This window comes from Sorex fumeus, unplaced genomic scaffold (assembly GCF_029834395.1).
Source record: "Sorex fumeus unplaced genomic scaffold, SorFum_2.1 ptg000015l, whole genome shotgun sequence".
NCBI lineage: Eukaryota > Metazoa > Chordata > Mammalia > Eulipotyphla > Soricidae > Sorex > Sorex fumeus.
This window is the reverse complement of record NW_026606072.1, coordinates 15,160,616-15,176,164: the sequence shown is the minus strand read 5'-3', so window position 1 is coordinate 15,176,164 and position 15,549 is coordinate 15,160,616. Positions and strand designations below refer to the sequence as shown.

The following is a 15,549-nucleotide window of genomic DNA, read 5'->3' as shown; positions in this document are numbered from 1 at the left end:
ACTGTCGAGGATGGAATAGTGGGGGACAGGAATGATTTTTCTCACCTGCATATTAATCAGTTATGTCACCTCTTTGGTATCCTCAATTGTAAAACTAGTAGTTTCAAGTCTGAATTAATCCTTTCTACTGTGATTGAGAACAAAATAAGAATTCAAAGCCAGCCTGAATTTTTATAGCCTTAGGTAGAGAAAGTTCATAAGCATTCAATCAATGTTACTGATCTTAACTCATAAATTCAGATTACATCTCCTATTAAACTTTTTAATTACCAGATTTTGGACACTGAGCAAACAGTTATTTACCAGGTATGTAGATAGCCACACACACAAAGGTGACCTTGTTAATGCAAAGAGTAAATATATTTTTACTGTACAAGAGCTACAGCTATGATAGTTGCTTAGTGAACAAACTCATACAACATAGAAACTCAGAGATAAAAAGAATGCCTTTCCCACCTCTGTTCTGCCATTTTTATCCCTAAAAGGCAATCACTGCACAGTCATCTAAACTGCTGCATAAAATTATTTTTACAAGTCAAACTATTTCAAAATTTATTTTATAAAAGACCCATGTTCAATTTTACACAGTAGCATCTCCTTTCTCACAGATTTCAGAATGAAAATACGAATTAAGGCAGGTAAAGAATGCCTGACAGCACATCAAAACAAAGTTCAGTCTTATCAGTCAAAGTTCTTTATGTTTATATTTGGAAGGTGGACACTTTTTTATGCAAATTAAACTAAGTGGTATTTGTCTTAGATTGATGAGAAGCCTTCCAAGGATATAGCTGTAAAAGATAAAATGCTGTCCTGCATTATTTTTTATAACATAAATTAAAGTACATAAAATTTAATTGTTTGTGGAAACATAGCTACCTATTTCTTATATAGAATTTAAAGACAGGCTATTATTACCGAAATATCTAAAATGATAAATAAAATAAAAAATAAAACGATTCCCAATGAATATTTACTTATTTCTTTTCTCTATGAGCATATGGAAATTCACATATTAACAATTCCTCAGCATATGAATGTATGCATGTAGGCATTATGATACATGCATCCATGCATTTATGCCTGTATATGATTTTATAGAATACTAAACGCCATAAATGCCATATTAACATTCTTTTCTAACATTCTGTTCATGTACTGAATAAATAAAAGAAATATTCTATAAAACCCTATTATATAATTATGACGCATATACATTGTGACACATATGTAACAAAGAAGCAATGAAATTTGGATACTATTTTTTAATTTTTTAAAAATTTATAAAACATTAACACTTGTATTTTGAATAGGCGAATTACAAGTAAGGGTATAGAAATCATGAGGAGTTTAACATAAAATTCCTTTTAAAAAAGTATCTTTGGGATTTAACGGGGCCTGAAAACAAGTGAGGATTGCTTTTTATGGTCTTGGATGGAGATAAACAGATTGGTGAAAGCAAAAAAAAAAAAAAAAAAAGTAACCTGAAGCACTGGATTCTCGTAAAAGGCAGATAACAAACTTCCCAAAGTAGCATTGAACTTAGAGGCATCTGAATGAATAGCTGGCAATTGTGTGGAAAGTGGGCCACGTGCTTAAATTTAATAAGACGGTAAAGCCAAAAGATGGGTCCCTAACAATAAGCTATTCTGAATTCCAGGATAAAATAAAATCATTTAAAAAAAAGCGAAATGCTAAATCCACAGACAACTCTCACAAAATTAAACAGTTAAGAGGTTGAAATAGAGTTTGTGCTGGAAAAGAGACACAACAAGGGATTGAGGGGCAGTAGTTTGAGAAGTTTTGCAGTGAAAAGTGGTGAGGAAGAGACATCATCCTGCAGAGCTCTCCTGGGCTTGAATGTTCAGTGGCACAGAGAGAAAAGACAGATTGTTCTTTTGGTTTTTGTAATTGAGTAAATTTTATGTATTCATGTTTGTATGTGGGCTGAAGCAATAGCACAGTGGGTAGGGCGGTCACCTTGCACACTGCAAACCTGGGTTCGATTACTTCGCCCCTCTCGGAGAGCCTGGCAAGCTACCGAAAGTATCTCGCCCATATGGCAAAGCCTGGCAAGCTGCCCGTGACGTATCTGATATGCCAAACACAGTAACAAGTCTCACACTGTTACTGGGCCCACTTGAGCAAATTGATGAACAACAGGAGGACAGTGACAGTGACAGTGATGTTTGTATGTATATGACTACACATACACTGTATTTACTCTATAGACTTCATCTATAACCTGTACACACTGATCACGTATAAACTTAAATGAATACATACAGGCATAGTATTTGAATGACAGAAGAAATAATAAAAGTATAATTACAGAAATTCTAGCCTAAGATTCATTTGGAGGCAGCAGATAGATTCTGACACAGGTGAATTAGCAGAAAGTCAGCTATAACATTAATAACTGGGAAGACATCCATAATTGTGCACTTTTAAGAGAAATGCACTTCTTACACACACACACACACACACACACACACACAGAAAATATTTTGAAGGCCTAGGAGATGGCTCAAAGAGATAGAGTACAGACTTGCATGAAGGAGCCCTGGGTTTGGGTCTCTAGCATCACATGGTTCCCTGGGCACTTCTGAGTATGAGATGCTTGAGCAGTTGTTCTGGGAATAGTCCCTGAGCCATGCCGGGTATGAATTAAAAAATAGGAACAAAATAGCCCAAACCAAGAAAACAAATAATTCTGACCCCACCAACACTATGCAAAATATTTACAAAACTGAGATTAGAGGGTCATGGGAGACAAGAAGGAAGGAAGAAGTGAACTAGAAGAAAGGAAAAACATTCTAATGAACACTGAAGAAGAATTTATTGTGATGTCTTTTGGAAGGAATCAAAGGTGACCTGAGAGACAAAGTTTTCACCTAAAGTTTTAATAAATCTCATTGAATTAATGACTTCAGTCCACTAGGAAACATAGGAAAATAATAGCAAATGACAATACAACCATGTGCGGGCTGAATTTCTTACACAAATGATTTGGTCACTTATATTTGTAGTCCCCTGCTCAAATATTAATAATGCATGATACACTTTGTCTGCCTGCTTTGCTTTCATCCTGTCCCCAATTACCTATAGTTCATGATTGCTTTATTTTTTTTCTATCTGAAGTATGGTCATTTCCATTGCAAAGAGGTGAACTTAGTTATTTTGTTTACAATTTAATTAAGATAAGAAGGTTAAGTTAAGAAAGAGCCATACAAATATTTGCAAATAACTATTCTAGATCTAAAACTTCCTGATTGAGAAAATAACGCTTAAGGATCACATGCTTATGAGCATCTCAAATCAGTATTGGAGAAAGAGTAGAACAAAACATTACAATGAATAGATACAAACATCATTAGGGTTAAAACACTAAAATTACCAACAAACTTAGTGAACAGTTATCAAGGAAATAAAATATAGATTATAGCCAATAAGCAATTTGATTCACCTAGTCACGTGTTATTCAAATTGGTCATACAATAAATACATAACATTAATTTCTCTAACATGTTTCTGCTAAACTCAAGTTGCTTTTTCTAAAGACAGCAGATTGTCAACTATTAGCCTGCTTGCTGCCAGCACTTGAGAAACTAGCAACTTAGAGTGTGAAAAATAGTAAGTTTTCATTTTCTAAACTCTCAACGGTATCTGCAAAGTCTCTTTCCTCTTTAAAAGTGATCACCGGACAAACTGCCAATAATCCACATGGGGTTAAAAAAATAAAGCACGTACTCTTGTTTAGAGTAGATAAAACAAAAGAGAAGATTAAAAAATGCCACCAACACAGTGCTCTTTCTTACAAAAGCCTAACATCACACCCAACTCTTGAACCTTGTCAGCAATTACTAAATACCCAGGTATTACGTCAATCCTAAAAGGCAAAAAGGAGAAACATGAGAAAAAGCACGTTACCAAACTGCTTCTGTAGTCCTCAGGGAACTTGTAGACCGAGACCTTGGCTTCATTATAATGCTCATTTTGAAAGAAAAAAGGTAAAAAAAAAAAAAGTCTTCAAGTATTCCAATCAATACGTTTCAGCTGTTGTTTTTTTGTTGTTGTTGTTGTTTGTTTTACAAAGAGAGTTTTAAATATATTCCATCTCCAAGGAAGGCTGCTCGAAGTAATTCGAATTTTTCCCGAGTCCAACTCCAGTCCAGAACATTGGGAAGTTTCTAAAACTCAGGAGGAGCTCTTTTCTCTTTCAAACTGAATTCACTCCAACACTAAGCTATTCGGAAGTGACAGTTTCTTTTCTGTTTTGCATTGCCCAGGGAGGAACTGAATTTTAAATCTATTCTTCACCGGGTCACGAGGGAAACTAACGCAGTGAAAGAGTCACTTGATCTCATTTTTTTTTTTTTTTTTTTTTGCAATTCTATCCTGACCAGTTTAAGGATTTCCAACACTCCAAAAAGAGCTCAGGTAGAATGCAAGGAAAAAGAAAACGACCGCGAGGTCCGGTGACCCCGGAGAGCTGTCAGGAAAGGTCCATCTGGGGCGACCGCAGGGAAACCCTTCTGCAGAGAGCCAAGAACTCAGCAAGGCAACTGAGCCCTCCCCGCTGGCCTGGGCCGCTGCTGTACCTGCGACTTCCGCTGTGTCCCCTGCTCAGACTGGACTCCAGGTCTTTGTGAATGAGGACTATCATTCAATCTCGCTGGGTTGCAACTATTCCTCAAGGGCTGTATGACGTCTGTAGGAAGGCAGTTCAAAACATCGCAGGGAAGTGAGGGGGGGTAGGGAGAGAGAGGAAAAAAAAAAAAACCACCGCAACTCTGGCCGGCCCTGTCAATTGCTGAAATTTACAATGCTCAGGGGGTGGGTCCTCCTGCAGCAGAAACCCCGCCTGTAAACTCGCCAAGCAGACAGGAGATCTCTCAAAACTTGTAAAATCATTTCCTCCTCGAGGAAATGAGGAGTCTGAATTATTCAGGGTAAAATTCCCTGAGCACATTTATAAGGCACACACCCCTTTGCAATAGAGTTGTCTTCCCCTACTCCCTCCCCCAAGAATCTGTTTCTTTTTTTTCTTTTTTCCTCTCAAAGTCCCACGTTAAAAACTTATCGAATGCAAAGTTGAGAGGAATTGAGCAGCCCTTCCTTCTCAGCAGATTTAATGAAATGTCACGCTTTGGTTGTAGAGATGTAAATTGCCTTAAAAAAATGCAACAGAGTCAGGCAGGCATCATTCCATCAGGTCAGGCTGGAATGTTTAAAGTTGAAAAATCTAATGTGTTATCCTTGGACAAGTGACTGCACGTCCTGAAGCTGTTCCCTTGCACATTGTTTTCTAAAACATGTTTTCTTTTTGAAAATCGTATGCACATTTTCTTGACTTCTATACACAAAGGCTGGGAGCTTTGCTAATTCTTAACAGTTTCTTCAGTAGGGAATGAGCTCATGTATCATTTCAACATCTCTTATTGCAGAGACGGATCCTTGCCCACAACTCTCCTCTTCTGAAATAAAAATTGTTGTTACACTGGATATACTCTCGGTGGATTCAAATTGTTATGGGAGAAGAAGCATTTGAACTATTCTACCTACCCCTTGGGACATTTTCACGGAGGTCACCTGTCCCTTTGGGTGTGCGATTTTAATTCCTTGGGTTGTAAATTATCCATTGAAAAAAATGAAGCATGCTGACTCCTTAAATGACATTAGTGAGTACGTTGGTTCTCCAGTCTGACGTGATCTTGGTATTTATTTAGCATTTGCCGGCAGGATGTTGGAGTGCAATTGTGACCCACCCAAAGTACTTGGAAAATTAATGTAGTAAGGCATCCCGCCAGAGGCTCCTGCCGCGTATTATAACAAACCCTTCACCTCTTCCCCTATTCAGGCTTCAAGGTACAGTTGTGATAGCCCCCTCAGTGACCCACCAGCTTCCTATTGGTAGTGTCAATAAATTGCCACCATGTAGTTATCTCCTTGAACTTCTCAGTTTTCATGATTGCTCAGGGGCAGTCACCCCTACCGAGCTCTGTGCCATGCTTAGTATACTGCTGACACATTAAGGCAGGTTAACCAACCACATATTTTTATAAATTCAAGGGAAGTTTATAAAACTACTCATGGTGGGTGGAGTGGCCTACCTGAGGAGGTTATTCTTTGACTGCTTGGATTTTTAATGTGCTACTAATGGGGGGTGGGGAGGAAATTGAGTAAAAAGTAAACAACTGCTATTATGGATTTGGAGCACTGTCGTCTTTTAGAGTGTGGGCTATCATTATATTTTCTGGCTGCCATTTCAAAAAAAAAATGACAAGAATCATACAAAGCGGTGTCTGGATATTGTATGTTAAAGTCTCCTGACATAATCAGCCCTTGTTCTACCCTTCCCCAGAGGCTCTGCCCCTGAGAAATTATGCAGTTCACCGACTCCCTTTGCTGTCATATATACACAGGATGTTAGTACAGCCCCTTGTGCTTCTTCTCACTTTCTTGTTCTGACGTCCTATGGCATTCCACGAACCTTTCTTTGGAAATATTCATATACTTACAGGGCATCTTCTAAACACTGTAAAAAATAGTTCCCAAGAAAAAAGCAAGTTCCCACATTGCAAGAAAAAGAAGCCAGGTTTAAGTGAGAATCTTGACAATATATGCAACTTGCCTGAATAGTCAAAGCATTTCAGAGCAATGCATTGAGTTGCCATTTCAGAGAAAGGAAGATGCACAGTATTTATTATCAGGCCCATGAGTACATTTCTATTGTCTCTTCTAATTCTAATAATTAAGGTAGAAAATAATTTTTATGACCCTACTCTTATTCAATATTATAGCTTGCTTAAATTTAAACAATTCACTCCCTTTATTCCTGCATCAGAAATGATAGGGCATTTAGTTTTCTCGTGCCTCCATAACGCTTCTATTTGTAGTTGTAGTCAGTTCAGGGACAATCCAATTGTTAAGTTTCCTTACCTGTCAACAGATCTATTGTCTTCTCGTTCACTATTCAAATTCACTATTTCACTCTGTCCATTCTTTCCTTTTGAAACTGTTTCCTGCCTTCTTAAAGGTGCATTTTCCAGATTATTCTTGTCTTTCTGATTGTTTCTCTAATTTCATTGATTTCCCTCTCTGTGTTTACTTACATAGGTATGTACAATCCCATTGCTTTTTAATGGGGCTTCTCAGTTTCCTCATACACCTTAAGCCCTCTTCAACAATATTTCTTATTAATACCAGAAGGCTTTCAAGTTTTACTTTCTGGTCCCAATCAGTTTGGTAGATTGCAGTGTTACATTTCCAGGTTCCCAAAATATTTCTCCACCTGCACATCCTGCTTGTGTTTAAGAATCCGTTATCCTCATCTTATCACTCACATCAAAGACAGCTCACCTTCCTGAATTATTTCTGTACATTGATACCACATCATTCTGTCACTCAGGTCCACTTTGAATATGACTTCCAGTCTTTCCAACCTAGGATCTGATTTTAAATGTTTTTTTTTGAATCTGCGCCTTCCTTTTTATGTCTTCCATTACCATCATTCCTCATTTTTAAAATTACTTTTTACTTCTAACTTTATGGTCAGTGGGTAGGGTGTTTGTCTTGCATGCGGCCGACACAGGTTCAATTCCTCCGTTCCTCTTGGAGATCCCAGCAAGCTACCGAGAGTATCCCGCCCGCACAGCAGGGCCTGGCAAGCTCCCCGTGGGGTATTCAATATGCCAAAAACAGTAACAACCAGTCTCACGATGGAGACATTAGTGTTGCCCGCTAGAGCAAATTGATGAACAACGGGAGGACAGTGCGACAGTCAGTGCTACATTTAAACACAATTTTTGTTATGAAAGTTTCTAAAATAATTCTTTGTAACTTGAATTGGGCTGGTGGGGAGAGACACTGGGTTACACCAGATTACACTGGATACTCACAAACTACTGCTAGCTCTGTGCTCAGTACTAATTTCTAGTGGGGGACAGGTGACCATGTGGTGTTGGGGGTGGAATCAGATAGAACTAGGGTCAGTTGTATGCAAGGCAAGTTACACATTCCTTGTTCTTTCCCTTGATCCATGTTTCATAACTCAATGTTCTATATATTTTCTTTTTTTATTGTGATTTTTTTTGTTTGTTTATTTTTGGTGGGAGGCACAATCATCAGTGCTCAGCTCTTACTTCTAGCTCTGTATTCAGGAATTACTCCTTGAGGGTTCCAGGCATTATATAGGATACCAGGGATCAAACCCTATTGGTTATATGCAAAGCAAATACCCTCTGCACTATTGTTCTGATCCCCATCAAAGTCCTCTATCTTTTTATCGGAAAAGCTTCAGAATAGGACAGATACAGTGTTGTTCTTTACATTATCATTACTAACAGGTATGTAATTCCGAATAGGCTAACAAGGATGCTTGAATCTGGAGAGATTCGATTTTAGAATTATGCGGCTCTACCCTGCAGTGCTTCAAAAAACACATATTTGACCTAAACACTGCTATTATTTCTAGCATTACCCAGATGAACTAAAGTGTATAATGTAGATATTTTGTTGAATTACATATGGTGTGCTTTCTTTCACTTTTTTTTGGGGGGGGGAATGAGGTTTGTAATATGATGTTTTTTACACCAGTCATTTGAATACTACTTACACAATCTTTGGCATATTAGTAGTTTATCTACATGATAACTTACTTGATGTTGTCACTAACTAAACTTGAAAGAATTATATATGTACTTTGTAAATAAGTTTAATAAACTGATTATATTTCCCCAAAAAATACAGTATTAGTAATAAAAGTTCCAAATACCATAACAAAATGAGTCCTGTACTTCTTAATGGTTCCCATAACACAAAGTGGGCAAAATCATAAAAAAACTCACATATAGAAAACATGGTAGGTGTTAGGTGGGTACACACTATGTCATGATTTTCCCTTTTCTTATCACTCACAAACATGACTTGTGGGAGTAATGAAATTAATCAGGAAAAATGAATTAAACATGAAACACTAAATAAAATCAATGGAAAGAATGATTTTACCATACAACCCCAGATTTCTCAGGTATTACATTGAAATATAGTATTTTCCCAAATTTCAAATCTATCTTCTTTGTAAATCTTATCTTTAGGTTACAATATACACTCTATGTTTTTCAAACTATCATGAGCAGATTTCTTAGAATCATGCTATCAACTATCAAAAAATATGCAGGCCAGACAAATGCACTTAAATTCAAACTCTAAATAAATTAAGTAATGCTTTAAGGAAAAACGAATCGTGAAATTACAGACCCTTGCTGTTTTTAATTTATCTATCATTGTTTCCAGTTTCCTGGTATTTCACACTATATTCTAACATTAATAACAAATCACTTAACATTAGAACTACAAGTACTTCCTTGTTATTAAAGAATAGCATATTTCCCTTATCTTAAGAATTTCAGATCAAATAACAGCGGTAAGGCGTTTGCCTTGCACGCAGCCAACATGGCCGGCCCGAGTTCGATTCCTCCGCCCCTCTCGGAGAGCCCGGCAAGCTACCGAGAGTATCTCGCCCGCACGGCAGAGCCTGGCAAGCTCCCCGTGACATGTTTGATATGCCAGACACAGTAACAACAAAGTCTCCAATGGAGACGTTACTGGGCCCACTCGAGCAAATCGATGATCAACGGGAAGGCCTTTACTTTGCTGGAGCGATAGCACAGCGGGTAGGGCGTTCGCCTTACAAGCGGCCAACATGGCCGACCCCAGTTCGATTCCTCCGCCCCTCTCGGAGAGCCCAGCAAGCTACCGAGAGTATTCGATATGCCAGACACAGTAACAACAAAGTCTCCAATGGAGACGTTACTGGGCCTGCTCGAGCAAATCGATGAACAACGGGAAGACAGTGACAGGACAGTGACCTATAGCAGTCTCTCTTACTTTACTATACACAAGTAGGTATGCAATTGGATTTAAGGACTTTCCTATAAAGCATGAACCTCCTTGGAATGGAATTTATAACTACTGAGGAAAAATACAGAGTATTACATTTTGAAGAGTTCTGAAATTCAAATTTTCTCCCTCTTTTGAAAAAAATCAGGTTATAATAATAATAATAATAGTAATATAATTTCAACTTAGTCTCAAATTGCTTAGAATTTTTTGTTGACAAATCTAAAAACATAATTTCCAAGATATAAAATTAATGAAAGAATTGCTTTCTATGTTTTTCTATAACAGGTTTTATAGATTTAGGACTTACATTTAAATCTTTGAACTTTTTGTGCAAATTTTATAAATAAGTAACATGGAGATTGGTAATACTTTTTTCGGGGATAGAGGGGGTTGGGTCATACCCAGTGGCATTCAGTGTTTACTTATGGTTCTGTGGTCAGGCATCACTCCTGGGGTTACTGGAGGAAACCACATGCAGTGCCAGGAATCAAATCGGGGCTGGTCAGTGCAGGCAAACATTTTAACCACTGTACTATTTCTCCAACACCATTTTTTTCTTTTATATGTAGATAGCTTGTTTTCCCAACATCTTTCATGAAAGAGATTTTTCTTCATGTTGTATGTTCTTAGCTCCATTGACAATGAATAAATAAATGTGTGAGTTTATTTCTGCTTGAGCGGGCCCAGTAATGTCTCCATTGGAGACTTTGTTGTTATTTCTGAGCTCTCTAATACACTATATTGAGCTGCTTTTTGGGTTTGCCATTACCATACCATTTTGATTACTATAGTTTTCCAAAGTAGTTTGAAATCAGGAGGTATCATGCATCCTTCTGGATTTGTTGTCTCTTGGAATTGCACTTGTTCTTTTTTATTTTTGGGGAGGATACTATATGAATTTTAGAACTGTTCATTCTATTTTTGTAAAAAAAAGTCATTAAATATTTGATTGGTATAGCATTATATCTCTGTATCAGTTTAAAAGTCATCTGTAAACTAAAGAAAACAACAAAATAAAAAGGCAACCTATGGAATGTGATAGAATACTTTTAAGCCACACATAAAACAAGGGTTAATATCCAAAATATATGAGGAACTCATACAATCCATTAGCAAAATACACCAAACAATTTGATTTAAAAATGGACAGTGGAATATTGGCATAATGGGAAAGATATTTCTTATATTTCTTTCACTTACTCTATAACCAACAGATCAACTGAAAATAGGGTCAATCAGTTCATCATTCAAGGACTCTAGAGAGATTTACACATCTGTACTACTATACATACATGAATCTGATCTTATGCAGGTAGTGGAAATAGAGCAGAGAACTAGTTATGCCACCAGTTCTGTCCAAGGCCGTGGGGAGGGCAAAACAGAGATGGAATGAAAATCCTCACCAGCAGCTCCAGAAAATCCCTAAGTGGAAGACCATATGACACATCACATGGGGCCTCCAACAAAGAGAACATTAGAGAAACTACACATAACTACAACTTCACCTCTCTTCTCTCCTGCCACAAAAATACCAATACCCCATTGTGTCAGAGCCTGTACCCCATGGGGGAGGGGCAACAGGGTCAAATATATAAGCCAGGATTCTCCCTATTAACTCAGAGCAGCAGTTAACATCCAATGAATGCTTCGCCTTCCTATTAACACAGCAGCCACCAGCATCCACACTGATCATCGACTGACGCAACAGTGACAGCTGCATGCAATAACGAAAATTAAAGCCATAGCACCACCTACTGGAAAAAAAGACCCATATTTAACAAACACTCCATTTACTAATTTAGACCCCCCCCAAAATCAACAAAGAAACAGTGGCCCTTAATGTCACTAAAACAGAAGGATTTTATATGAAAATCCACTGAGGGTCAAAAGAAAACGCCACCCCTCTCAAGTGCAAATGGAAACTTCTAGGAAATAGAGTATACATTGAAATCCAGCGCAAGTTTCAAAAGATTTATAAAAACTTAAATTATACCAAAAATCTCTTACAGTCATAATGGTAAGAAACTAGAAATCACCAAAGAAGAAAGATGAAAAATATCATAAATATGCAGAAACTTAATAACGTGCTACTGAACAACTGTTTCATCAACAGAGAACTCAAAGTAGAAATAAAAAAAATACCTACAAACAAATGGTAACAAAGATATAAGCTGTCATACCTATGGTATGAACCAAAAGTAGTGCAATGAAGGAAGTTTATTGCAATCCAGACCTGAACAGAAACACGAAAAATCCACAAATAACATCTCCTTAGATCTAAAAAAACTGGGAAAAGAAGTTACAATTAAAAGCCAATAGAAAGCAGAAATAAAAATAAGAGTGAAAATAAAAGAAAAAAAATATGAAACATTAATCAAACCAAAAGATGATTTAAAATGTTAGACAATATAGAGAACCTGTGACTAGACTCACAGAGAAAAAAATAAATCACTTAGATACACGAAATCAGAACCAAAACATGTTACAAGTGATATCACATAAATACAAGTGATTACAAGAAATTATACTGAATATCTATACACTAAAATTATTGAAACTTCTAAGATAAATGAGTGAATCTTGAAAATATACAACAATCTGCGTCTAAACCAGAAAGAATTAGAACATCTGAACAGTTTGATTATGTGTAAGGAAAATGAACAGTTATCAAGAACTTCCCCCAAAGCAAAAGCCAGGAAACTGAACAGTTATCTGCTCCCCCAAATAAAAGCCTCTGACAAAAGAGCTACACCAATGAATTATAAACTTTAAAAGATTAAAGTCCAATCCTTTACAAAGTATTTCAAAAATCAAAGAGAAGGAAAGCTTCTGAATGTTTTATGATGTCAAGATTATCTTAATACCAAAGCTACATAAAAGTGTCACGCACAGAAATAAAACTAGAAATATATCTCTGATGAACAAAGATGAAAAAAATTCTCAACAAAATAATAGCAAACTAATGTCAACAGTTACAGTAAAAGCATCATACACAAGATCATGTGGAAGTTATACCAGGGCAGCAAAGCAGTTTGAGATGCACAAATCATTTACTGTGATAGCATCTTCAACAACAGGAATACTAAAACTTTAAAGATCATCTAAATCAACAAAAGGATAAAAAAAGCTATTTCTTTATAATTAAAAAAGTAAAATAAAATGGATATAGAAGAAACACATCTCAACGTACAAAGGCCCTAAAAACAAACTCTCACCTAATATACTCAATGGTGAAAACCAGAAAGCTTTTCCTATATCATCTTAAAAAAAGATAAAATGGCTACTCTCACCACTACCATTTGAGTAACTAGAAAGGATTAGCCAGAAAAGTTTAGCTAATAGTATTGGAGTAGCTAGAAAGGTTTAGCCAGAAATATAGACAAATGAAAAAAGAAATACAAATTAGGAAGAAGTAAAGTTATCATTCTTTGTGGATGACCTGGTAATACATATGTGTGTATATGTGTGTGTGTGTGTATGTGTATAGATATTTACACTTGCATACATATTTACACACATTATATATATTCATAAGAATCTTAAATGTACTTGAAATAATAAACAAATACAGTAAACAAGCAGGTTACACTTATAAATAAATGAAAACCATTGCATTTCAATGGATGATAAATTAGCAGAAAGATAAAGAAAATGATCCCATTTATAATATTACCAAAAAGAATAAAATATCTTGGAATAAATTTAACCAAGGAGGTAAAATATCTATATAATGAAAACTTCAAGGTATTGTTGAAAGGATTAGAAGGATTAAAATGCTTATGAAGAAAATTGTGTGCCACAATTATTAAGGGGGAAAGAGATGGTTGCTTTTCATTCTTATATTCCCAGTGTCTGCCCCTGAATAGGAATATGTGTCTCCATAATATTGTTTCTTGAAAATAGGGAATGAGTTTATTCATCTTTGTATTCACAGTACCTAGCACAATATCTGGTTCACAGGGTGTTTACTTAACAACAGTATGTATCTTTGGTCAATAATGGCAGATAAGACTTTAACAACTTTTCTTCTTGTGACATTTTGTGGCATTTGCTTCGTAGCTGGAATCACACTTCAAAACCGAGTCTGCTATCTCTTTTTCATAAATGTTTATACCTAAAATCTATGCTAGATACCCCATCTATTTTTTTTCCAAAACAGAGATCATATTTTCTTACAATAAAGATATTCTTTGATTTGAGTAAAACATATCCTGGGATGTGTATTAGGTAGGCAACAAATTTATACCAGTATTATTTTAAGAAGTAAATCTTATTTCTTAAATAGGAAAAAACCAGTTTTAATCTGGAGAAGCTATTATGTAATAACCCATTCAACCCAGATACAACATTTAAATTATATCAGGGAACTTTTGGAGATTCAATAGAAAGAAATGATTTTTTCTTGGAAGTTCCCCCCACATCTTGGCAGGACAATGAAGAGGTTGTTTGTACCAATTTGAGAGTCAGTTCCACATAGATTGTGAATGAGTTGACAGTGTCTCTGGAGGGGGAAATTTTACAGTCCGGTCAAGATTCTAAGAACCAGATTGGGGCTACTCAGAAGTGTTTTTATGAGTATTATCAGCACACTTAGTTTTATAACTGCCGCAAAAAGACATATTACACTCTAATTTGTCAAATGAGGGAACTAATGCACAGAGAGTGTCTTCTCAGACAGCTGAATGAAGGAATTAGGCAAGAATTCAGGTCTCTGGATGCAGAAGAAATAATCTGAAAATGACAACACAGATCCACTCACTGAATGCCCACAATGTGCTAGTCCTATGTGTAGAAGTTCTACACAAATCCCCTCACTTAATATTTAAAAATAGCTCATGAGCTAGGTACTGTAATTTCTTCTATAAAAGAGTTTAAAGCATTGAGGTCTAGAGGAAGTTAAAGAATCATGTTTGAGATGTTAAATTGATTTAGATTTCAATGTTTTAATAACTAGACATCATCTGGGGGAAATCTAGAACCTCAAAAACTAAGAAAATAGAAACTCAAAGGAAAAAATTATTGAACTTGTTTAAGCAATTCTTAGAGAAAGGGATAGATGCATTATTCATAGTCATTGGTGGTTTGTGTGTGTAGACATTAAAATTATGAGAAATTAACATTTGTTTTCACAATAGGAATTAACATTTGTATTTTTTCGAGTTATTTGGGCTGGAGCAATTGCATAGCAGATAGGGCATTTGGCTTGCACATGGTCGACCCAGGTTCAATTCCTCTGTCCCTCTTGGAGAGCCTGGCAAGCTACAGAAAGTGTCCTGCCTGCATAGCAGAGCCTGGCAAGCTCCCCATGGCGTATTCAGAATGCCAAAAACAGTAACAAGAAGTCTCACGATAGAGATGTTACTGGTGCCTGCTTGAAGCAAATCGATAAACAATGGGAGAACAGTGCTACAGTGCTATTTTTCAAGGATTTAGATATCAGACAAGCAGTAAATATACAAATGTATTCAGCAGTAATTTTATTATTATATGTTTGTGGGGGACACACCCAACAGTGCTCAGGATTCACCCCTAGCTCTCTGCTCAGGGATCACTCCAGACAGGCCTCAGAGACTATATGAGATGTGGGTTAGAAGCATGCAATGCCAGTACCCTAATCCACAAGATTATTGCTCTGGCCTTCTCAAC

The 15,549-nt window shown here is 36.5% G+C and overlaps 1 protein-coding gene across 4 annotated transcripts in view; it reads right to left on the bottom strand.

The window, feature by feature from the left end:
* Positions 1 to 15,549, bottom strand: part of PDE4D (phosphodiesterase 4D) — a 775,698-nt gene that overhangs the window by 292,399 nt on the left and 467,750 nt on the right. Inside the window, exon 1 of one of the 4 annotated variants that reach the window (XM_056112217.1) lies at positions 3,928 to 4,432. The exons of the other annotated variants lie outside the window; for them this stretch is intronic. Coding sequence (XP_055968192.1) covers positions 3,928 to 3,992 — 65 coding nt within the window. The 5' untranslated portion in view covers positions 3,993 to 4,432. Of the gene's footprint in view, positions 1 to 3,927; positions 4,433 to 15,549 lie in introns of those variants that run through there. 4 annotated transcript variants of the gene reach the window in all.